At 38.1% G+C, this 26,033-nt stretch overlaps 1 protein-coding gene across 8 annotated transcripts in view; it reads left to right on the top strand.

The window, feature by feature from the left end:
* LOC113047187 (potassium voltage-gated channel subfamily C member 1-like) overlaps positions 1–26,033 on the top strand; it is a 62,507-nt gene that overhangs the window by 21,853 nt on the left and 14,621 nt on the right. For 5 of the 8 annotated variants that reach the window (XM_026208511.1, XM_026208506.1, XM_026208504.1 and 2 more), the window contains exons 3-4: positions 12,636–13,620; positions 16,077–16,283. In XM_026208511.1, the coding sequence (XP_026064296.1) occupies positions 12,636–13,620; positions 16,077–16,283 (1,192 nt within the window). Of the gene's footprint in view, positions 1–12,635; positions 13,621–16,076; positions 16,284–17,531; positions 17,658–26,033 lie in introns of all 8 variants that reach the window. The other 3 variants (XM_026208508.1, XM_026208507.1, XM_026208509.1) reach the window with 2 other exon arrangements.

Here is a 26,033-nt window from a genome sequence, read left to right as displayed (position 1 = left end):
TCATTATGGTGCAGTAAGGCAAAAGAGGGAGAGGGCTCGAGGCGATACATTACTGTGACGCTCCAGAACGCTTTCCCCTTCCTCCATCTCTACCTTTCCCTTTCTGCCTCGCTAACATGCTTGCTTAGCCAAATATGTTATTCTGTCCGGTAAGCCACTGCTTGTCCTCTGGTATGCGTATAGAAGAATGCTGCACATTTTTTTTTTGACATATTAAATGAGATGCTTTTAGTCGATGGATTTATCAATTGATTTCTAATGAAATCCTCTCCACCACTCTTTGTTTTTCATTTAAATGATCCTATTGATTTTTTTCATGCTGATTCAATGCAGTGATCAGCCGCAAGCACTGAGTGGTGCCGATTACCCCCCGAGAGGCGCTTGTGTGCGTGTTTATGATGTGTTTGTGCTTGATTCGATCAGGGATTCTCGACAGGTTTTGCTTCAGGATCCAGACTTTTTATTGGAGAAGTCAACGTCGTACCAAATGTGTTTATTAAAAAGTACTACATTTATTCATGCAGAAGTGAAATAATAATAAGAACCTAATAATATACACCACATATAACAATATTATTGTGACTTAAGGTACAATTGTAAACATTTTGGGGGAAATTTGTGGTTTATAAAAGGTCAGATGTCCATTGTCAACAAATGTATACTTGCATTTCATGCACTTTTAACCAATCCGACTTACAGTAGAGGAACAAAACCAATTTGTCACAGAGCAAGCAATATTCAGAGTATATGTGAATTGCACCTTTAGGCTACATACGAAAATGAACCATTTTGTAAATGCCTGAACAAAACCAGACGAGTGATTTACCAGCCGAACAAATAAATACTAAGATAAATATTGTATTCGTTTGATCGAATGAAAGTGGGTTTTATTTTACATTAAGCATTTTCTCCTTTTTTTTTGTCTATTTATTTTGTTATCCAAACTATACATGCTTACATGTTTGCATTTCATTATTAATAGTTTTTCCATATGTTAAGGTATTATAAACGTGAGTCCATCAAGTAAAGAGGGTATGCAGAAATATTCAGAAATGTGTGTGTTTTTGCCATCTTTTTATTGAATAAACTGAATGGTTTGGAAAATGTTTTTGAAAGGACTGTGCTAGTAGGTGAACAATGCATTTCTAAAAGTAAGTGTCCTTTTCTGTCACGTTAAAGACAAGTAATATAAATAGACATCAAGTCCATTAAACCTCAGACAAGTTTATTTAAAGGTGCTTTGATACGTAGTTTTGATTTGAAATTTTGAAGAATTTCAAATGCTGCTGTTTTTGATTTTTAAATGCAAGTCTAAATAATTTCATACTTTAAAACTGTATTTTTTTTCCCTAATATGACATGTTTTGTGAAGTTTCTCAGATTTTAAGAGTTTCGTTTTTAACATGTATTAGTTTCTGTTGCATATTGTTTGCCATAAGGTCTCATGGTTGCCTAAAGCAACATATTCAGTCAAAATTATATGCTGTGATATTTTCTCAGTGAAGTGTGTAATGGAAATTTCGAATGGTCAATGTGTTTAGGTTAACAGTGATTTTCTAAAACTAAGCAGCTATTTATTCTGTCACAAATACCAACAGACAATTTCAGGCACGAAAATCATCATTTAGGGTACCAATATCTTGATATGGAAAAATACACTCACTGTCCCCTGTAGCGTGTACTGGGTCTAAGCTTTTTAACCGTCTTGCTGAATGTTGCACAGCTGGTGGTGTTGTTGAATCTGCCACTAGCAAGGTGTTGTGATAATGGTGGACATGACCCTGTGTGACAGAGGTGTCTGTTTCCCGCGTAATGATTCCTAATATGTCTTCACCTGTGTGTGTGCTCTTGTGTTTTGTATATGTGATCCACAGTATTCTTGTTCATATGCGCAGTTGCATCAGGCAAATGCTGCAGTGCACTGGCATATAGCAGATTAGGTTCGCGCAGGATTTCTCTTTCTTTCTTTCTTTCTTTCTTTCTCTCGCTCTCACACACAGCGCTGCCGGATATGAATAGAACAGACCTGGGGTGCAGGGAGCAACCACAGGCAGAAACATGAGCACCGTGTGGGGAGATCAGCATTTCCTCAGTTTTCCCATACCAGACCTCAGAGACCTGCACTTTCACCTCTCACGTAAAGAGGGCGCTGTTTCATACGAACCCTGCCGTACAAGCGTCCTCTGCATTGCCAGCATCTAGTTCCATCTCTCTCTCTCTCTTTCTCTCTCTCTCTGATACTCTAATATCTCTGCAGTTAATGCAGAACTTGTGGCTTGCAGCATCATGTACACTGATCTTGGACACTTCCCAGTCTCTGCTGAAACTGAGCAGAATCAGACAACTGCTATGCGACCTGAGGGAGCGTACGGACCATTACACTCAGTGATTATATTCACACTTACATGCTATTTACTGTATGGTGCACAAGAAAACAGATTCTGTTTTGAGTAGAACAGATGTTTCAGATCATGAAAGCTTATTTTGGTCATAAAAAAAAAAAAGGTTTCTTCATATGTATCTGCTATTTGTGTTAAATGAACTAACAGTGTATAAATCATTTTAATGCTAGAGTTTTAATGGATAAAGCTTCTCCATTTTCTTATATTTCTATATTTCTATCTATATAAGGTGTCCCATTCATATAACTGAAAGTCAAACATTTGTAGAGTTAAATACGTTCCACACAGAACTGTCTGTGCCTGTTTTACTGTCTCTCTCCGTTTTGTTGAAAATACTCTTTGTTCACTGTGTTGGGGTATTTACGTACATAGCAGTGTATGGAAAATTGTTTTGGAATATGAATTGGCCCATTTCTCAGTAAATATAAAACAGCATTTTAAGGCTACTGCCAATAATGGTGACTTTATCTTCATTTAATTTCATCAAACATTAAGTAGTCACCACAGCTAATAAATGTGTATTTTTCTAATGTTTGTATTAAGTTATGAAAACATCATTTTTGAATGTTCAGTGTCATTTAAAAAAAAAAAAATGTTTAAATAGTACTTTTCTGGATAATCTGAACATTAAGGGAACATTTCATTAGATCATTTTGCAAACATTATGGGAACTTAAGTAATAACATTTGAAACATGTTGGATGAATTTGCAACTCAAATGTTTTAGGGAAAGATTCAATGAATAACACAATAATAACAATAAATAGTGTTTTTGTTCTAACATGTATTTAGATAACTTTGAACGAATGGTCTATTAATGGGATAATTCATCCAAAAATGACAAATACTCCATGATTTACTCACCCTCAAGCCATCCTATATGTGTACATGACATTCTTCTTTCAGACAATTACAATCAGAGTTATAGTAAAAATATTTCCTGGCTCTTCCAAGCTTTATAATGGCAGTCAATAGGGGTAGAGATTTCAAAGCCCAAAAAGTGTATTCTTACCAGAGTTTATGCTCCGCCTACGTCCCTCATCATCCGCTCTGTTGTGTACATGAGTACAACAGTTAGCAGAAGTTAGGGATAACGGCTTATAAAGTTTTAAATATTCATATTTTTGTTTACAAAAATACATCGATTTGCTTCAGAAAGCATTTATTCACCCCTCGAGCCAGGTGGAGTACATTTTATGATGGATGAATGCACTTTAATGGGCTTCAAAATCTTGACCCCCATTCACTGGTATAATAAAGCTTACAAAGCTTCTTTCAGATGATTGTATTTGCCGGAAAGAAGAAGGTCACATACACCTTGGGTGGCTTGAGTTTGAGTAAATCATGGGTTTTTTGGTGAACTATCCCTTTAAATTTAATGAAAGAAAATTTGTTTGTAACTAACACGGATTGTTTCCTGTTAGCTGGGACTGTACAGAATTGCTTATTTCATCACAATTACACAATGGGACTCGCATCCATGTGCAGTAAACCCTAAAATAGCAATGTTGTCTGAAAATTTAACAATGACATTATTTTTATGGCTGCTAGAGCACTCATTTGTACAAAGTCGAGAAAAAGCAGGTGAGCTGACTCAATAGTGTGTTGTACATTTGGGATCTGAATTCTGCTTTCATTTTTCCCATCGTGTGCATGATAAAAGCAGGTTTTTTTCCCTGCTTGTTCTCCTTTCTGAATTAACATTCTTATTTAGCCCTGTTCTGATCTATTCCTGGTGAATTCTGATGTACTCACTCCCTCTCTTCCTGTCCTGCTTCTGCTAGTTTCTTTCTCTCACACACTCTTTCTCTTTTCCTGTCTTAGTATCACTCTCTCTGTGGCATAGCTAGGTCATGTATGCATCACCGGGCTCTGATTAGTATGGACCTGTCTGTAGGGCTTTATACATCCCATTTAATTGATGCTAATAGTGTGTTGTAATCTTCTGTCTGTAATGCTGCTTCTTTTCCTCTTAATCCTACTGTACTTCTCTGCACTGTTGCATTACGCTTGCACTTCCCTATTCGCCTTTTTGTTAATCCTCTCTAAATCTTTGAACGACAAACATGCTTATACTATACCATTTTTAGAGGCGAAACACGTGCAGCAGGGAGTGTCTTTGACTTTGTGGAAAATACATCTGAATTTTATTTTTAGTGTTTTCATACATATTCTGAGGTGGAAGTGGCGGTGGAAGGACATTTGAAACATTTTTAGAATAAAATGATAGACTCCTTTTGTCTTTCTATGGTTTAGTTTGCCCCTAGCATTATATGTATCCAAATCTACACAATGAAACAGTATTTTTACCATTTTTGCTTAATGTAACAAAATTGATGCATAAATGACATGCACTTTGTTCACAAGTGATATTTACTCAGTAGTAATTAGTAGTAATTTGTCTTTTTGTGTATATATAAATTGTCTGTTGATTCCACTCCTTGTCATATTTTTATGAGAGAATTGCATAGTTAGAAATTGAAAAACTGCTTCTGGGACAAGAGTAAAGTATAAAATCTATACAAAACAATTAAAGGAAAAAAGTGCTTTCAAGACGACAAAAAGAAAAAGACGCCATTTTTGGAAACTGTACCAAATGGTCTTTTGCCTAAGAGGTCAGGAATTTGACTAATGTTAAGTGATTAATATTGGTATTTGCACCTCTGTTCATTATTTATGGTGAGAGAAGACAGGAACAGAGGAATGGACAGAGAAAAGATACAAAAAACAAAGAGAGTACGAGAATGTGAGTCCTACAAACTGTGATGTGTGTGTGAGACAGTGTGGTCTGTAATATTTTTGGTGTACTGCACAGTGCTAATAAAAATTAGGTCACTCCATGTCTAATGAAAGATGTGGACAGAGAAAAGAACAGCAAGATGAAGGCGGCGGGTGAAGAGAATGAGGAAACAGAGATGGCTGGGATATAAAGGAGGGATTTTCTCCTTAGAGATCAGAGAAGATCAGATCATTTTATAGATGCATATTAAAAGGGATGTGAAAGATGGAATAGAGTTCTGGTTCTTTAAACTACGACATCTGCCACGTCTCTTGTATCTACTTCCGATCTCCTCTCCAGTCATCTGCTCTTTAAACTTGTGCGCTCGTGGCCAGATTGCTCCTTTTACTCGAGACTCTGCCTTCTGTTTCCAATACTCTCTCTATTCTCTATTTTTAGCCCACAGCCTATGTATATTCATAAACACCAACTGTAGATGATTTATTAATGATAGAAAAAAATATTATTCTGCTGTGGTTTAAGCTTTGAATTCTATGGAGAAGGCCATTTCCCTTCATTTCAGTGGTTCCTTCCTTATCTGTGGTGGTGCAGTGGTAATGCAGCAGCATGCAAGCTAAGACGAGATGTGGAGTGCTGTGCTCCAGTGTTTGAGGTTGATATGAGTGTGATCCAAAAGTCATGAGACCACATTATAAATCAGGGATTTAAAATGTAAACTTTAAACAAATAAAAAGCTTTGGGATTTAAAAAATGTAAAACAAGTAAAAGTTACATTGTAAAATGTATGATTGTACACTATGGCTGTATTCAAACACTCGTATTGTAAAGTGTGGCAAACGACTCTGTTGACACACAGCACAGATTACAGAAAAATTGGTTTTGCGTCCTGAAAATGTAATTGTGTTAAGTTAACTGTGAACCTAACCATACTAAGGGTCAGTTCATACAGAACACGTGGCTCTGGGCTGCTTTTAAATAGGTTTATATGTAAACGTGAGCTATGTTTAAGTGCCATTTTTTAACTTTGTTGAAAAAAAAAAAAACAGCATATGCTGGGTAGGTATGTTTTGAAGTTCGGCTGCTGGTCCTAAGCTAGTCCTGAGCAGGAGCTAGTTTTGGGCAGCTGTGGCCTAACGGTTAGAGAGGTGGACTTGTAACCCTGAGGGTTGCAGGCTCAAGTCTCAGTGCCGGCAGGAGTTATTTTGTGAGAGCATGTTCTGTTTAAACTGAACATAAGACATGACTGGCAACTGTATTATGTTTCTCTAGCCCCCTATTACTAGGTCACTTCTCAATTGTACAAATTTGTGACATTCATATTGAAGGTCTCGGACCTTTGAACTCCAGGACAGTACAGTGACTTGTAGTGGGTTTTAACTTGCACAGTAAACTCAGTGTGGCTGCCTAGTGCTGTCGTCCATCAGAATCAACATGTAGCCTATATTATATAACTAGTGTAGGTTTTGAATATTATTAGAGGGAATTTTGAAGGAACTAATGCACTGACTCAGTGTGAGCTGTTTCAACGACACTATGCAGCACACGCAAACACCACAACAGTGTTAGAGGATTCTGAGACCAAATCTTTGTCCTTTCGTGCTTCAAAGAAGGTGCAGTGCTGTGTTCTGTACAGTGTTCTGCACCATACAACAAAATGTTGTGTTTGTAAGACATGATGCATTGGTTTTTGATCTCATCAGGCCTTCTGATTTGCTGGAGTATGTTTTTTAGTATTTGCTCTGCAGGCAATTCCTCCAGAAATCTAGCAGGCATTTCCCACAGAGCTGACACAGTGTCTCTGGGAAAAGCAACACTTAAATGCTCCTCTTGGAATAGCTCGCTTTACTTACTTACTCGACCGTTCTCAAGCAAAGTAATGGTGAGGGTTCTCCTGAGCTTCCTGGAACAGTTTCTGGGGAAAGATGATGATTGTGCTAATCCTAAATGGAGTGTGGGCTTTCACTTGGTCTTGTTGTGTTGAACGTACTCCTATATTAAGAGCACAGAAAAGAAAATATTTCTCATAAATATGCAATTAGTTCTTGAAATAATTGGGAATCAGTTGATGATCTTACGCTATATGTTTTATTTATTGCAGAGTCTCATTTTAATGTAAACAGTAACATAATATATATATGTGTATATATATATATATATATATATATATATATATATATATATATATATATATATATATATATATAGTAATTTCAACGTATTTATGCATTTGGTAGGATTTTTCTGATCTTTTTTATATTAAAAGTAAAAAAAATATTAAGAAAGACAATATTAGATGCATTATAGTAATGAGAATTTAAGGTTGAAATATCTTTATCTCACAATGATTAATAATTACATTATATATGTACAAAATTACATTAAAAGCTCCTAATAGCTTTCTGTATGCAAAGTCGTTTTGTGTGTGTGTGTGTGTGTGTGTGTCAAAAACTGAATCAGAATGAGCTTTATTATGGGGAATTTGTTTTCGTGAACAGAATGACAGCGACAGAACAAAAAACACATAATAAAAGAATAAAAAATACAAATAAGTAGGTAAGGAATGACAATATATGTATGGCAGATATATTACAAAAAGCAGTTATGTACAGGTATATTATATGCAAAATTTAAATGTGCACTAAGTATGTGTGTTAGATAAATAAGTGTATGTGTATATAAATATAAATAGTGTAGTGTGTTCCACAGTCATTATCAAGTCTTCATTGGATGGATTGCCTGAGGGAAGAAACTGTTCCTTTGTCTGGTTGTTCTGGTGCTCAGTGCTCTGTAGCGTCGACCAGATGACAAGGAGGGAGTGTGCTGGATGTGAGGGGTCCAGAGTGATTTTGCCAGCCCTTTTGCTGACTCTGGATAAGTACACCCTGAGTGTGTGTGTGAGAATTATATGAAAGAAAGCACACAGGTTATGAGTGTATAGTTCATGGTGGCAGCCACTAGCACATTCATTTTCTGACAGTCATCTAAAGTCTTAGCAGAACTGATGTAGGGTCCAGTAGAGGGTGAAATTCGATGTTAAACCTAGATGATCGTCTTGACTGGTGTGCTGGGGAAAGTTATGGTTATACTGTACACTCATTACAATGTGTAAAATCCATTCTCATTCTCCTATGGTTCTGATATTTTGTCTTGTACACAGGAGTCTGGTCTTAGGACGTTTAGATGCTTGCATGCAATAAAGACACCTGTCTTCATTTTTTGTCTGGTATGTTTCAGCATGTTTTTAGAAGTTTTGACAGCATGGAATCAGCAGGCACCGTCATAAGGGGTCATATTTCACTCAACCTATCTTACAGAAAAAGCTGGTCATGATCGGGCACAAACATGTCCGTCGCATCAGAGTATCTCGTAATGGAATACAGGAACAAGAGCAGAACTGTGGGCAGCAAACAGCCATTAGGAGCGTGTCCACACTCCCAGAAGTGGCATTAAGGCATTATGGTGAAGAGTTACTTCATTCCAGGAGAGTCTCTCCTGCTAGAGTCCTTATTCATCCTCCAGTCTAAATCTTTAAACAGTGATGCTCTTAGACGTCGTTCCACAACTGTGGAGACAGATTCAGAAAAACTCAGTTCTGTTCTTGCATAAGTGCTGAGGTTTCGTGTCTTTTAAGAATAAAGGGCTGTTCGCTCATACAGTGCTCTGCAGTGTGGAAGCGATCTGATTGGCTGCGTTTACACTTGGCACTAACATGTGATCAGCGTGAGCCAATCATCAGTCAATCAGACTGATGATCCGACACTTGGCAACATCGACTTACTTTTCTATCTGGATTACCGATCGGATCTGTCTTCCCATGCAATATTTAAATAAGTCTGCAGAGAATGGCCCGGTGCAAAGTCAACTTGAAGTGGTGGGTTTTCTTTTGAAAAGCATTTTCAGTCGCGGGACATTTTACAAATCAAAGAGGAGTGTATAAGTTCTCTGTCTTTTTTTTCGGACAGGTCGTGAGAGATGGGGTAGATTTTTGCGTGATGTTGACCTGCTAATGCAGACACGATGGCTGGATTGCGTTCACATTGTACTGAGATCTGATCACAATCCTCTGGACCAGGACACGCTGATCGGATAACTTTACTTTGGATTCCATTACACTTGTCTTTTTAATGTGTATGTGGACTACATCTGGATAGGCCTACAGGTCGCATGTTAATGTCAAGTGTAAACGCAGCCAAAGTTATCATTTACGAAGAGTTGGCCAGTTTTAACTTAAACAACAGTGACATTTGATGATGTGTGTTGAGTGTCTGCCAAAGTTGAGAGTATTTTAACTTTATGCAAATGAGTCGCGAACACCAGTTGGCTTGAAAACTGTCAGATACTGTATTCAGATGTTGGCAAAATGAATATCAATGAATCAATTTAACTCTACATCTACATTCACATTTATGCATTTAGTAGACGCTTTTATCCAAAGCGACTTACAGTGCAATCAGGCTACACATTTATTTTACCAGTATGTGTGTTCCCTGGGAATTGAACCCACAACCTTTTGCACTGCTAACACTATATATGTATATATGTGTACATATATGTGTATATATATATATATATGTATATGTATATATATATATATATATATATATATATATATATATATATATATATATAAAGAGTTAAATTCATGATGTATGATGTACTTTGCTCTGCTCCAACATTTTCCTATACTTTCCTCTCCAGATTATGACAAAAAACTGATTTCTTGTCAAATTAGAATGATATCTTATTTTTACCATCTGGAGCAGAGCGTGTGGAGTAGTGGTGACAGTGTGCGTGGTAGTGTGTCTGCTTGACACACAAACGGGTCCCTCATCAGGATTTTGAGGGCACGACAAGATGGGTTCGTTAAATTAGTTCATGCTAATCGGGTTGGGGAATTAGTTAATTCTCCCAGGATGCCTCAGTCCTTCATTTGACTGCTCCTCGTTCATCATGGGAGGATTGACCTGACTGCAGCTATTTGAGAGATGTCCTGAAAATGTTTTTTAGGTGTCTTAATTCAAATGGTTAAGTAACTGTTTGTGTCTGTGTCTGTTTTCTTCGTGTGTTATTGTTTTTATGGGCACTGAATGTGGTTTGTCTGTGTATCTAGACTGAAAAAATGTTTTTCATAATTAGTAGACTATATTTGTCAAATTTTCAAATGCAAACATTTTTAGAATAAGACAAATTTACCAATAAGATAAATTAATAAAGTCAATATGAAAATTCACCTGTTTCATTCATCTCTTTTGTAAATGCATATCATAGGTCTCATTGTGTACAATTCACCTATGTATTTATTTATTTTTTGCTTTGTAATGTTTCATCAAAATATAATATTTAAATCATTTTAGCACAACAGCCACAGCTCAAATGTCCCCTCCCTTATTTTTTTTCTTTTCCCATTATTGATTTCACTCGTTTCATTGAAACTTCAACAAATAAAATAGAAACAAAGATAATCTTCTTTACAGATAATTTTTTAACCCTGTTAGTAAGTTTCGTTCTTATTCGAAGAAAATGTAGTGATATTTACAAAGAATTTTTTTTAATCGTTTTGCTTTTCATTGAAATGCATTTAGAAAATACTGATCATGAAAAAAAAAAAATGTAGTGTAAATGTCTGACGTGTCATTATGAAATGTGAGGGACATCTGGGCAACTAGCAGAAAAGCCACAGGATAAAATGATAACCGTGTAGGTGGACTGTCAGTGCAGAGGAGCCAGAAAAGGAGGTGGACCGATATTCGTCTGTAAAAGGACTGGTTTACCCCAGTAAAGGGAGGAGGGGCACGTGTGGACTGACAGAGAGGAGGGGGAGAAATGAGGAGCGGGGAGTGGGGAGAATAATGTGAGCACTGCAGAGGGGGAATGGCAGCAGCAGCAGCAGTGTTTCTCACACACACACACACACACCTACACTTCCAAATAAATGGCTGTAATGTCGGGCTACGTTAAAAAAAAATCATAGTATGGATGCTGGCACTGAGATGGATGGAGATAAACCGATTATATTGATGGCAGGTGATAGGAAAAGAGGCTGTGGGCTTTAACAAGAGACGTGCACTAGCCAATCAATGCACATCTATCTGCACGAGAGCCAACATGACATGTCTGTTTTCAGAATGGTGACCACGCACAGCACACACCAGCCCTCCCTTCCTCTTTTCTCATCCCTTCCATTTCCTTATGCTCTTCTATTTCTAAATATACATTTCTTTTTTCTCTCCCTCTATCCCCTTCAATTACAGGTCTTTGTATACGTACCATCTCTTCTCATTTTTTCTGCCTCCATCATCCATTCTCCTCGTCTTACTCACAAAGTCTGCTTTCCCCCATCTTTTCTCCCCCTGTGGTGTTTCCTCAGTGTAGCGTGTCAATGAGACTGCTGCATTCACACCATTCCCACTATTCTTAGAGCACTTGTGCTGTTTTGTTGTAGTATTTGGCGCCCTCTATCTGTAGTACACCTCCTTCTGATTGTGAAGGACATCTGCAGTGGTCCAAACTGCATCACAGCAGCCTCTGGATGTTAAAGTGCTTATTCTGTCATGTAGACTATTTTATTTTCAGGGGTCTTTCCATGCGCTGGTGTACCTGATGCCAACAGCTTATGGCTCTAAGCACAGAACTGGCTGGCATGCCATTTGATTCAGAAAATCTGAATAGAATAAAGGGTTTTTCAATCTTTTTTCAGGCCAAAGACCTTTTGTTGTATTGTGAGACCAAACACTGACTCTGTTACATATTGTTGAAATTGAGCATTGCAGTTTAAGCCTGGTCTATAATAACACGTGTTTTATTTTATTGATACATTCACATAGTCTATTGTACTTAAATTGTAAAACCATTCAAATAACTATTATTGTTACACTAACATTTTACATGGTGTGTTTTAATGTGACAGGAAGAATGAAATGTTTACTTGGATCATGTTTTACAAAAAATAAGTACTTATGCACTCTTCTATGCCATTTGATAATAGTGTGAGTAGTGTGTTCAAACTGAGAATACGACAAGAAAATTTCACTTCAAATACCTTCAAATATAAAATATAGCTATAAAATAAAAAGGAATGGTTTCATGCGCTTTACTGTCACAGCTTTCCTTAGCAGAAGATGAATGTCTATCAGACACTGGATGAGAAAATAACCTTCAAAAAAGGCATAGTGTATATTCTGTCATTTGGGACACAACTTTGGTTTACTATCAAACGATATTTGTCAGAGCCCTTGTTGAAGACTCCTTATCTACAGCAGAACAGAAGATTGCAGAGGAGGAAAAAGTCATGATGTTAATGATGTTTTAGATCAGATTATCGTCATTTTTGCAGTTCTGCCACCGACATTACACACTTCAGCTTTAAGCACTGTACCAGTTCTTTATTCCAATAGTGATCTCACTGATGTCACTGTATAATATTAATGTGCTCATCTTCTCATCTCTCTTTGTGTCTTTCTGTCTCTCTCTGTGCCTTCCTCTCTCTGTTTCCAGTATGTGGCGTTCGGCTCACTCCTGTTCATCCTCATCTCCATCTCAACATTTTGCTTGGAGACACACGAGGCCTTCAACACCATCTACAATAAGACAGAGAACGTGACGGTGGGGAACGTCACACGGGAGGAGATTGTGTTTGAGGTAGTGACTGACAACTGGCTGACCTACGTGGAGGGCATGTGCGTCATCTGGTTCACCATCGAGGTGTTCGCCCGCGTCATCTTCTGCCCGGACAAGGCGGAGTTCTTCAAGAGCTCGCTGAACATCATCGACTTTGTAGCCATCCTGCCCTTTTACCTGGAGGTGGGGCTGAGCGGCCTCTCCTCGAAAGCCGCGAAAGACGTGCTGGGCTTTTTGCGCGTGGTGCGATTCGTCCGAATCCTGCGAATCTTCAAGCTCACGCGTCATTTCGTGGGGCTGAGAGTGCTGGGTCACACGCTCCGTGCCAGCACCAATGAATTCTTGCTCCTCATCATCTTCCTCGCTCTGGGGGTGCTCATCTTCGCCACCATGATCTACTATGCCGAGCGCATCGGCGCCGACCCGGCCGACCCCACGGCGAGCGCCCACACCACCTTCAAAAACATCCCCATCGGCTTCTGGTGGGCAGTGGTCACAATGACAACACTGGGCTATGGTGACATGTATCCAGAGACATGGTCTGGTATGTTAGTGGGAGCCTTGTGTGCCCTGGCGGGCGTGCTGACCATCGCCATGCCTGTGCCCGTCATTGTAAACAACTTCGGCATGTACTACTCTCTGGCCATGGCCAAGCAGAAGCTGCCCAAGAAGAAGAACAAGCACATCCCTCGGGCTCCGCAGCCTGGATCGCCCAACTACTGCAAGCCAGACGCCCTGGCCATGGCAACTGCCTCACCGCACAGGATCTTGGGTAATGTGCTGGGCAGTATGGTGGTCTCTGGAAGCATGGCAGGAGACTGTCCTCTTGCACAGGAGGAAATCATAGAGATTAACAGAGCAGGTGTGTGTGTGTGTGAGTGTACCCCATGTGTTTACGTGTTTGTGTGTGTGACGTTTCTTTACACTCATAGGTTACATTCCCAAGAATAAAGGTGCGGTCACACTTACAGGCGCTCTGTGAAATCTAGTGGGTGAAATTGTGACCTCATGATTGGGCGTTTTGCACACAGTTGGTCACTTGAATTCATCACACAGATTCAAAGTGACTACTGTGCTTTCTACATTGCCTCACTGTTCACAAGCGATCATTTTGCCTTAAATTTCACTAATGTGACCGCACCTCAAAAGGATTAGTTGTATGATTATATTATGAAAAAATAAAAATGCTATTGATGCATCATGCACAATACTTCCAAGTGAGTGTATTTTTGTATGTGATGTCAACTAGCTCCATCTCACCCATCAAGAACACTTTGTTCAAAATGCCTGTGGTCATCACTTATAGCTTTTTAACTGGGTCTGAAACTGAATCTTGCGTAATGTCTACACACATATACCCACAAGTATTTGAGAGTAGTAAAATGCAAAACTGTGCTGTCACGGCCGAGTTTGACAGAGAACAGGAATGTTATTAAAGTGATAGCAGGATTACACTTCATGCGTTCCAGTGAGTTTCTTAGACAACCAGAAAACATCCCACCCAATCAGAAGAGAAGGGAGTATGAGTACAGGGAGTACAGCTTTCTGTAGATGATTGACATAGAGCTTACAGCAGTCTATTTGCACACTCACTGCAGAAACACATTTTTCTAAGCAGTATGTTTTTATATATCCAGTAAACAAAATATTTAGCTTCTCAAGTAAAGTTATTCTTGATGTAAGGATGTTTTACGGTACAACAAGAACTTAATTCTTTAAGAAATTCGGATTGGCATATGCTATATTTGATCTATAATATAAGCAAAAGGTTTCGGATCACCAGCACATATCTGCCGATGTTTCGATGATTTCAACACCAAAGATACAGATTATGACAGATGGCAGTGCGTCCTTATAAATAGGATGACTTTAGATCGTTTATATTAGAAAGTAACATTTTTGGAACGAGCAGCCTCTTAGATGGATGACAGCTGTAGTTCTCGGTTCCTCCTCCTTGTTTTGCTCTTGCATGGAGTTCTCACAGCTGGAAGTTCCCAAGGAAATGAAAGGGAGCATGAGCATCCTGAGACGCTTGCTGTGAGGAAACGCTTTAGCACATGTGCCCTCCTGTAGCTTCAAACCATTTCCACATGCCCTTGACACCTACAGTACTGGCACCGTATCCATCATGCGTACTGTTAATGGAGTTTTATTATGTAGTGTAAAACTAAAAGTATGAAGCGTATAACAAAGTCATTTGTTTGTCACCCGTCCCCATGTGTGAGTGTGGTTCTTTTGGCTTGCGTGAGAGGTGCTCTGATTCTGTGACTGATTCTGATTCTGAGGTTTCTAGGTTCACACAAAATTCCCAACCCATATGATTACATTTTGTCAGTGGAAAACACAAGGAGATGTTTCGTTTGAGCTGCTCCATTTCATACAGTCAAATTGAATGGGGTTAATACTAAAGCTTTATGTGAGGCACGGATAGAAATGTACTCACTATTTACTCAAAATCCAGCCATGGTTTCCATTTTACTACTGTTGTATGAAAAGAGCAGCTTGAACATTGCTCTAGATTTCTCCTTTAGTGTTCCACAGAACAAATAATCCATGTGGATTTCTAAAGAAACTAGGGGGGAATAAATGTTTTTTTAGTTTATTGTGTTATAAGTATTTTTATAATCTCTTCAATTGTTGTCATTTAATGGCTGTAATACAAAGTGAGTTATATCTGCTGTAGTGAACCTCATGTCACGACCTTTGCTATGACTTTTGTGACATGCATTCATCACCCTTTGTCACCATTCAACTGTGAACGTGTTCATCTTAACAGATTTCACTGATAAATATTTTTAATTTCTTCCAATGAGGTCCAACTGCATCACGGCTCTCTGTCATCTTCTCCCTCGCCTCCCCATCCTCCCTTTTATTTCCATCTCTCTCCATGTCTTTAGCAGGCTTTGCCCCTGGCTTCTTTCTGTAAATTGTTGAGCGGTAACTCACGTCAGATTAGATTTGACAGCTGTGTCGGAAGCTATAAGAACAAGTGCCCCTGCAGCTTCTTTGTTTGAGTGTGTGTGTGTGTGTGCGCGCACATCTCACTCTTTCAGACACTCATTCATGCTGTGTGTGTTTGTGTATGTGATGTTCTGAGTTCCCTGCACCATTTTAATCAAGTGATGCTGCTCTTTTTGTAGCTAATCTATTTTTGCTCCTTTTTATTTATCCCTTTTCATCCCTGACTTTTTTTTTTCTTTCCTCTTCCTTGGCTTTTCATGTTACTGTGACTGTCTCTAATATCACATGCACACTGTACCACAAATAGTAATTTTCTTTCTTTCTTTCTTTCTTTCTTTCTTTCTTTCTTTCTTTCAGACTCCAAACAGAATGGAGATGCTGCAAACGCAGCTCTGGCTAATGAGGACTGTCCCACCATAGATCAGGTGCTGGGGCCAGATGACAGGAGTCCGGCCACCGGTGGGCTGGGGACATGCACGGGGCGTGAACGTTACCCCCACGATAGGGCCTGCTTCCTTCTCAGTACCGGAGAGTTCCGCACCACAGACAGCAATGTCAGGAAAGGTACGCAGCACCCACGAACAAACACGTTATTTACTCATACTTTCAGTGTACATCACACAGAACAGGCTCAGGGAAGGTAAGTTGTATGTTCAGATGCTTATTATCGCATATTAGGGCAAAGACCACATACACTGTAGCAATATATATTTTATACACAAATAAACATGCACTTCACAAAGTACATCAGAGGTATATACGCATTAAAACAGACCCTCCAGCATCCATACTAACAGCATCGCTCCCTGCCTTCCTCTTATGCATTTCTCCTCATAATTCACCACATCAATCATTCTGAAGGCCGCTCATCATTAGCAAAGCTCTTACCACACACGCAGTAATAATTCACTTCATATCTTTGTACAATGTGTTTAATCTTTGATAAAAGCAGGATTTTTTAGTGAAAATAATCATAGCACAAATTAAATTATTAACAGATACATCAAACAAGCTCTTCAAATGCTGTCTTTCTGTCTATTCATCGCTCTGTCTGTCTATCGTTCTGTCTGTCGATATATCTGTCTTTCAGTCTGGATTGTGCAGAATTAAAGGAATTGTCTTTCTTTCAGTTAAAGAGTTTGAATCGACTTGGCCTCATCTCAGAGGAAGTTAAACTGGAATTCAAATTGGGATGACAGGAAGAGGAGTTTAGTACAGATAATGCATTCCGTTCTTCCATCTTGCTTAATTTATAACATATTTTTAATGAAATTTCAAGGCTTTTAAAATATTTTCATTTAACTCTACTTTCTTACATTTATATGCAAATTGCAATTCTGATTTCTGTTTTCTAACTAAATTCAGATTCAGGAATTAAATTAAAATTCCTGACTCAATTAACACAAAACCAGCTACCTCTCTCTTTCTCTCTCTCTCTCTGTCTGTCTTTGTCTGTCTTTCTGTCTATCTATCTATCTATCTATCTGGTTTGCCAATGCTCTTTCTTGCTCTCATTCATTTTTTTTTTTTTACTTCTTTCTCTTCCTGGCTTCCCACCCTGGCTTGTCTCTACACATGTCTTTTTCCCTCCATCCATCCCCTCATCTTGCCCTTTTTCTCCTTATCTTCTGCACTCTGCGTCACATCCTCTTGAATCTGCTCTTTTTTTGTAATGGCATGATTGACATCTTCTGCCTTTCTTTCTACACTATACCTTCCTACTCCCTGCACCTTTCCACCAACCTCCACATATTCCAAATACACTCCTCTACACAACCAAATCCTACAACCCCCCACCCACAAAAACACTAGAAGCTGCAGGCGCCAACCCAGTCTGCCCCCCAGCAGAGGAGTGGTTCAAGCCGGATGGGCCACTGCTACAGCAGGACCTCAATGCCAATTCTGCCTCCTCTTGGATCAAACCATAATGAATCCGAGGTAACACTCAAAAAAAAAAAAAAAAAAAACATGACGCAGTGTAGAATTTAGATGAATGAATAGAGCTCGATATTTAATTAATCCCACACAGCACAGTGCTATTTTAAAGGGAAATATTTTTTATATGCACACATTTCAACAGGATATATAGAATTTGTACAAGGAATATGTTTAGCACATTCATGCATTAGAACAACCAACGCAAACATAGCTAAGACACACTCAGGAACAATATGCCTTTGAGTCAGAGGGGGATGATGTTTTAAATATGTTCTGTCACTGTGTTTGACAATATACACACGGATATAACTTAAGTATTTAATATCTGCATAGACTAAATTCACACAGTAAGATCAGCCATGACAGTGTCACTTTTGAATTAATGGGCAATACAATGTTTTTTTTTTGTTTTTTTTTTCAATTTGCCCTAAATTAATTCATTCTAGACTTTAATATTATTTGTAACCTAATAAAAAATGCTGCATAAAGTTCTATAATTCTAAATGATATCAAATCTAAAATAAATTATTAAATTAATAAATTGGTAGTCCATGAGACATCTTAAACCAATAAATTCTAGAATACCCTTTAAATAATTGATACATATATTTTAATTCATACTAAACCCAAGATGTACATAGAACACAATCAGCGTTGGGGAGTTACATGTAGTGGAATTACCTAATTTAATGACAAAATTTAACTATTACAATTACTGAGAAAAAAAAAGTATACTTAAATTACAGTTACTTATGAAAATGTTACAGAATACAGAGTGGGTTGCATCTGAAATTTTTTTTACACACCAACAGATTGAATTAATTTCGTTCCCAAAATGCATCGACTGCTCCAAAATACGAGACAACAGTGTGTTAAGAGTTTAGGACACAGAACAGGACATATACTTTTTTACTCTTTAATTTCCTCTTTGGGTTTATGTACAGTATATGCTTCACGTTTATATTCGGCACAGTTAGACGCCAGTGTTTCATAGCTTGTTTGATTTCAAAAATAGTATCTTAGCAATTAAACTATATTTTGTTATGTTTTTAAATCTGTAGTTAACCTCAGAACGATCTCAAAGTAAAAAGAGGTGCTAAAGTCTGATTTAGATTTTTTATAAAGTACTGTATTTGAAATAGTCACTCTACGTATTACATTTTAAATAGGGTAACATCTGTAAGCTATTACATTTCCAAAGTAACCTTCCCAACCCGGAGTGTAATATTATGAAACATATTCCATTTTAGAAAATTGAGTTATTCACCATTTCAGTAACTTTCAGTTGTTTAATTTCTGACTCTCAGCCTCTTTCTCTTTGGCTCAAATGTGAGTTTTTGCTTAGACTAGCTTAGAAACCTCTGCTATATATCTACATATATCTCAAAGACTGTTACAGTACATTAGTGATGTCATTATGGCACTAGCTCCCTCATCTCTATCTTTCTCACTCGCTTTCTCTCATTTTACCCTCAAAAGAACTTTTATCATTCTAATTGTATTTGCCTCTGATTATCTCCTCAATTTTTTTCTCACCCCATTTATACATTACCCACTTATACGCTCAAATATTAAGGATTTAACACAAGTTACCGCTGCACTTTTAACCCTCAGGCCAGTATAGTTCAACACACACACTTACCTTCACACACATACAGATATGATGCGTTGAACTAATTCTTGTGTGACAGCAGGTTATTTGTGTGATTCCTGCTTACTTTGTGTTTGTGTGTTTGGGGGATATTGTGTTATTTCCACACATCTGATGAAATGAAAAAGTGTTCATTTTTATTTGTGTGTGTGTTTGGAGATGTTGTATTTTCTGATGTGTGCGCTTGTCTGACGAGCTGTTGTTGTGTTATCTCCTTCCTCAGGTTGTGTCGTGTCATGCGTTTGTATGTCAGCTCTTGTTGCTTCACTGTTATATTGTCTTCCCCTGTTCGTGTGTGTTTTCGTGTGTGTGCACTATAATCCATTCAGTGTTGCTGTGACTTCTTCCTCCTCCTCCTCCCTAGCGGTGACCTTTCACCTCAGTAGAGTGCCCCTCAGGTCTTTGTAAAGAGTTTCAGCACTCTCTATACTGCCGTTCAAAGGCAAACACAGCAACTACACATTACATCATGACCAAAATCTTGCTTCTCTTAGTTCTCCTGTAATGAACAGGTTTGGCTCAACTATGTTTAAACTCAGAGTATCAAATAAGTGAAACCGTCTTCCCCAGTTCCATTGTTGGTGTATAGATATTGTGTTTTGCCTTTGTAGGGCTGTATAATTGCCATCCAACATTATATTTCCTGCCAGAAAGAGGTCTAAAGAGGAATGCCTTAATGTTTATGGGTTTTGGTGAACGGTCACTGAGAAGGGCAGAGTTTTATTAGCCTTTTCTGTTTATTTTTTGAATCAAGCTGGTTTCTTCTCTCTCCTGGAACTGCCCTCCACTGTGGGGTCTACTGACCAGTGTTTCATCACAGCCAGCAGATGAAAACCCTTCATTATATGGACCAGAAACAGTCAACGCCAGTATTCCAGCCATGAGTAGATAAGTTCTCAGCAGGGCTGTGCTGAAACACTGGGCTCTGACGCAGTTAGGATGTGTGCTACAGTCCTGTAGTCTACTTATCTGGGACATGATTCTGCCTCACAAATACACTAAACATCAGGTGAGCAGAAACAAATGTGTCTGATAGATTTGAAAGAGACACGTGAAAAACTAAAACGCTCAGCAAACACATATACTGATAACCACAGACACAGGTAAGTTCTCGTAGGGCTGTAATGACAAACCTGGGCTGTTGCAATGGCAACTGGACACTTTAAGGGCTGTGCAATGCAAAGTTTTCATGCATTTAGACCAAAATCAGGGGTAAATGTGGAACTATTTTTGCTTTCTTCTTTCCCTCTTTTACCTTTTTTTCCCTTTCGCACTCTCTCTGACAGAATGTGTTTTACTGTGGCCACAGTGCCTATTCAATTATACCTTTAGACAATTATGTCAATGAATGCAAAAGAGCACAGGTCAGGAAAGGTCAAAAGGTTTCCTTTGGACATTTCTATTTTTTTCTTTATAGATTCCATACTATTGTAACCTGTCTCTGTGTATATTTTTATGTTTTGTATGAACAAGTCTGAGGGTTTTTGTACCTGTTTATATTTGTGCCATTGCTTTTCAGTGTGGTCTGCTGGTATAGATGTTTTAAAATAGTTCACCTCAAAATGACAATTCATTTACTCACTGTTATTCCAATCCCAAACCCTTATGACTGAGTTTCTACGGTAGAACACAAAAAAAGATCTTTATCAAAATGTCTAAGATGCTGTCTTTCATACAATTTGTGAATAGGTTGTCAAGATTAAAATGAGGACAAAAGTGACGTACTGTTATCGGTTGTCTGTCGGCGTTGGTCTGCATTTGTCAGTACAATATGGGTAAACAAATGTGTTCTGAAATTGTCTCTAAAAATCAAACATGTTTAATATCCTCCAACTGGACAGAATAATAGTGTGAAACTAAAAAATTTTTTGCCCATCATACACTACATTATTTTCTGAAATCTGTCACCAAAATTAGCAGACTGATTCTAATTATTGACAACTATAAGATCTAAGACAAAGTAGTGTAGTGTATTCCAACCTTAATGCTCTATATTTCAAGACAATTGAAGCCTTAGGTGCGTCCCAAATCGCATACTAGTGTTGACAGTAAAAATTACAAAAAGAAAATTTGCATTTTAAATGTACTTAACCTAAAAAAAAATGTATACACTCAACTGTCGCAGCTTTAATTAAATAGCGTAGGGGGAGGGGTTATCAGACTCTGATTATTAATGCCATAATAACCTTATTTAATTCATACACTTAGTGCATAAGTACCTTATATAATTCATACACTTAGTACATAAGTACCTTAAATATTTCATACACTTAGTGCATAAGTACATAGTGTGTAAGTGCATAGTGTATAGTGGGTCATTCAGGACGCAGTTATAGTGAAATTTTAGTATTCACTGAAACTCAGCTATAGTCAAGAGCAGCTTGGACATTTTGCTAAAATATTATCGTGATTTAAAGAAAAAAGCCATAGGAGTGTGAGTAAATGATGACAGAACTTCAATATATGGGTGCCTTTAGATTCCATTCCCTCGCTCTCCTTCTCAATCACCTCAGCATGTATTTTTCTTTCTTCTTCCCTCTCGAACTTCTGCCTCTTTCTGTTTCTACCTTCTGCCCTCTCACTCCTTCCTGTCCACTGTTGCCAAGGAAACAGTGGAAGAGAGCATTCTGGGACTAAGCGAAACATGACGAAATGTAAAATGAAGGGGTTAAAGATGGATCAGGCAAAAAAAAAAAAGGATATTTGTTGATGTGCGTCCCAAATCACAGACTTGTGCACTATTCTATTATGTTTTTTTTTAGTATGGATAGTGCTAGTGCTGCATTCACACTGAAAATTCCAAAAAGAAAAAGTGCACTTTAAAGGTCCATATTGTAAACTTTCCTGGAGTTTTATTTTAGGTTTTGATGTCCTTAAGATTATATATTTGAAGTATAATTACTAAAAACAGTCTCATTATATTTTTACAGCTCCTTTCTCAGGAGGTCTGCTAAGAACAGGTTGATTTTAGCCTGTCTAATTACTATTCATGAGCCTCTCTTCTGATTGGTCTGTTGTTTTCTGAGTGACGCACGGCCAGACCAACCACAGGTAACTAGGGTCAGCCGACGTCACAGCGCTAGCTGGAGGCAGCAAAACAAAGGGGAAACTGGAGGCTGCCCACTCAGATTCAGCTACGCAAGGAGCTTAAAATATCATCTTGTTCTGATGTTGGGTGCCAGAATCGATTTATTTATTTATTTATTTTATTACAGGGACAATGCATATTAATAAACATTTCTGTAAATATGCCAGAGTTAGCCAGAAGGCTATTTTTCACCTGCAGTCCCTAGACAGATGGTAATAGTCACCCTAAAAGAGAGTAAATGTACATATTTACATACAATAAAACAATTACAATCGAAGTAATTCAACCTCAAATTAGAAATTTGATCACATAATCTGCTGCCGCTGCCAGACAAACAAACCGATGACACAGCTATGGATAAACACGATAAAACGAGTGGACTGGACAGAAATGTGTGCCCTACAAATGCTCGTTCAATAAAGTATTGTCCTTTGTTGTTATGGGCGAGTCTACTACAGATTTCTTGCCATATGTTTCTTGCATCTCATGATGTCGTTTACGAAAAATGTCTGTCCATGTGTGTAAAACAACAAACTGATGATTTATATATAATAATTTGTAATTGTATATACATTGTTGTGATTTATTGTGGCTGGAACTATAATGTAGCTGTAAAATTAGTAACCTGCTGAAATTGAAATGTATATACATCTTAAACATGAAGTGTGCAGCTAGACAGACACAATGAGTGTCATAGTAACAATCCTGTCATCACCCATCCTTTGAGTAAGAGTGTAATGTAACAGGTCGGCCGATCTGGTTTCATGGTTGAAGTTAACCTTTTCGACACATTTCATTGCTGTTTTACAGAAGTCACAACGGTTCAAGAAAAATCTACTTTAGCTACTTTAACAAGGTTGTTTATATTTTACTATGGACTGAGTGTTTTGAAATAAATATGGTAGTTAAATAGCCCCTAGACCTCAGTTATAGTGAAAAAAGCCAGGAAATTTCAACTTTGACAATATGGGAACTTTAAATACCCAGATGATGCACTTAAATAACCAAAATAAAAAAAATCCAAATGTAAAATGTTGGACACTTCATGCACTCAACTGTCGCAGCTTTAATTACATAGTGAAGGGGGAGTGGCTAACATACTCTGGTTATTAATGCCATAATAACCTTATATAATTCATACACTTACATGGTTGAGTACATAGTGTACGTGTGCATAGTGTATAAGTGCATAGTGTATAGTGCGTACAGCTTTGGTCTTCTAAAACCTGACAAAATTGGGTTAAAATAAACCCTTAAAGGGTTAGTTCACCCAGATAGCAAAATTATGTAATTAATAACTTACCCTCATGTTGTTTCAAACCAGTAAGACCTCCGTTTATCTTCGGGACACAGTTTAAGATATTTTAGATTTAGTCCAAGAGCTCTCAGTCCCTCCATTGAAGCTGTGTGTACGGTCTACTGTCCATGTCAAGAAAGTTAAGAAAAACATCATCATAGTAGTCCATGTGACATCAGAGGGTCAGTTAGAATTTTTTGAAGCATCGAAAATAAACTTTGGTCCAAAAATAGCAAAAACAACGACTTTATTCAGCATTGTCTTCTCTTCTGTGTCTGTTGTGATAGAGAGTTCAAAACAAAGCAGCTGGATATCCGGTTCGCGAACGAACTGAGTTCAAACAAACCAATATCCCGGAGTAATTCATTTACTCAAACAGTACACTGACTGAACTGCTGTGAAGAGAGAACTGAAGATGAACGCCGAGCCGAGCTAGATAACGAACAAAACATTGACTCGTTCTCGAGTCAAGAACCGTTTCTGTCAGACGCGTCTGATTCGAGAACCGAGGAGCTGATGATACTGCGCATGTGTGATTCAGCGTGAAGCAGACCGACACAAAGAGCGTCTGAACCGAATTGATTCTTTTGGTGATTGATTCTGTGCTAGTGTTATGAGCACGGGTAAACCGAAGGCTTGAATCAAAGGCAATCATCGCAAATGACGCCATTACATCGAGTGCAAAAGAACCGGTGAATCGTTTTCTTCAACCGGTTTATTGAATCGAACTGTCCGAAAGAACTACTGGTTATCCAAAAACCGATGCAACCGGTTCTTGACTCGTGAACGAGTAGGTCTATTGTTAGTTATCTGGCTCGGCTCGGTGTTCATCTTCAGTTCTCTCTTCACAGCAGTTCAGTCAGTGTACTGTTTGAGTAAATGAATTACTCCAGTTTGTTTGAACTCAGAGGGAGTGTCAGCCACATTAAAAAAGTTAACAGCTTAAATAATTTGTGGATTAATGCGTATTGGAGACGTGAACTGTTTAAAACGATTCAGTTCGATTTGCTGAACTGAATGATTCGTTCGCGAACCGGATATCCAGACTGCTTTGATTTGAACTCTCTCTCACAACAGACACGGAAGAGAAGACAATGCTGAATAAAGTCATAGTTTTTCGTTATTTTTGGACCAAAATGTATTTTCGATTGCTTTAACAAATTCTAACTGACCCTCTGATGTCACATGGACTACTTTGAAGATGTTTTTCTTATCTTTCTGGACATGGACAGTATACCATACACACAGTTTCAATGGAGGGACTGAGAGCTCTCGGACTAAATCTAAAATATCTTAAACTGTGTCCCGAAGATAAACGGAGGTCTCACTGGTTTGAAACAACATGAGGGTAAGTTATTAATGACATAATTTTGCTATCTGGGTGAACTAACCCTTTAATGTTCAGATGCCCACTTACTCCCAAGATGCACTTATGTGATTATTATGGTTATTTTATTGCTGTTGTGCCCCTGTTGTTTTTGTTTCTCCTTTTGCCCCCCTTTTATCATTCATTTATTCAGTCTAAAGTGCTCTTTTGGTGTGCTGGTGTTTTTGTATGTGACATTTTGAGTACGCTGAGAGCTTTGACACACATCTTTGGTCCCTGTCATTGACAGACTCTAGTGGTGAGGCTAAATGTGTAAGAGCTGGAGTCTGGATGTTGGCCCCAACACATTGACTAAGTGGCATTGTGGTCATCTTCCTCTCTAGCCATTGTCTTAAAGCATAGAAATAGTACTGCACTGCAGCGCTGCAGTCACACCCCTCTTTCTCTCTCGTTCTCTCTCTCTCTTTCTCCATTCTCTCTCTCTGCAGACTGATTGATTTCCCCCTGTACTCCCATTTAACCTCACTTCTGAATATTTGCTGTAACCAGAGAACCAGAGGGTTCTCTCTTTAGGGCTCTTGATGAGCTAGACCAATTCATTATCAATTTCACCATACCATGTATCACTGTGTGTATAAACAGTGCCTTATGTCCGTTTAAAATAATTTTTAATGATGATTGAATGATTTAAATGATTGAATCATTTCCCACAAACCTTGCAGCCAACTGTCAGAGTTTGTGAGAATATGACTGCAAGTGGAGTAAAAATTGAGCAGTGAGATCAAAGGTTGCTGGCCTGGCTGATAATGTGTATGTATATATATATATATATATATATATATATGTATGTATGTATGTATGTATGTATGTATGTATGAGAGATGTGATGTAAAAAAGAAAAAACCCTCATCATCAGGTGAGGTCATGACAGGCACCTCCCCCTTTATATGTATATATATATATACAAACATATCTTTTTAATACGTCTTCTTAATCATATAGTGAAGTTCTGC

Source organism: Carassius auratus, chromosome 28 (genome assembly GCF_003368295.1).
Source record: "Carassius auratus strain Wakin chromosome 28, ASM336829v1, whole genome shotgun sequence".
Lineage (NCBI taxonomy): Eukaryota > Metazoa > Chordata > Actinopteri > Cypriniformes > Cyprinidae > Carassius > Carassius auratus.
The sequence above is the reverse complement of the archived record's forward strand: the minus strand, read 5'-3'. Positions and strand labels throughout refer to the sequence as shown.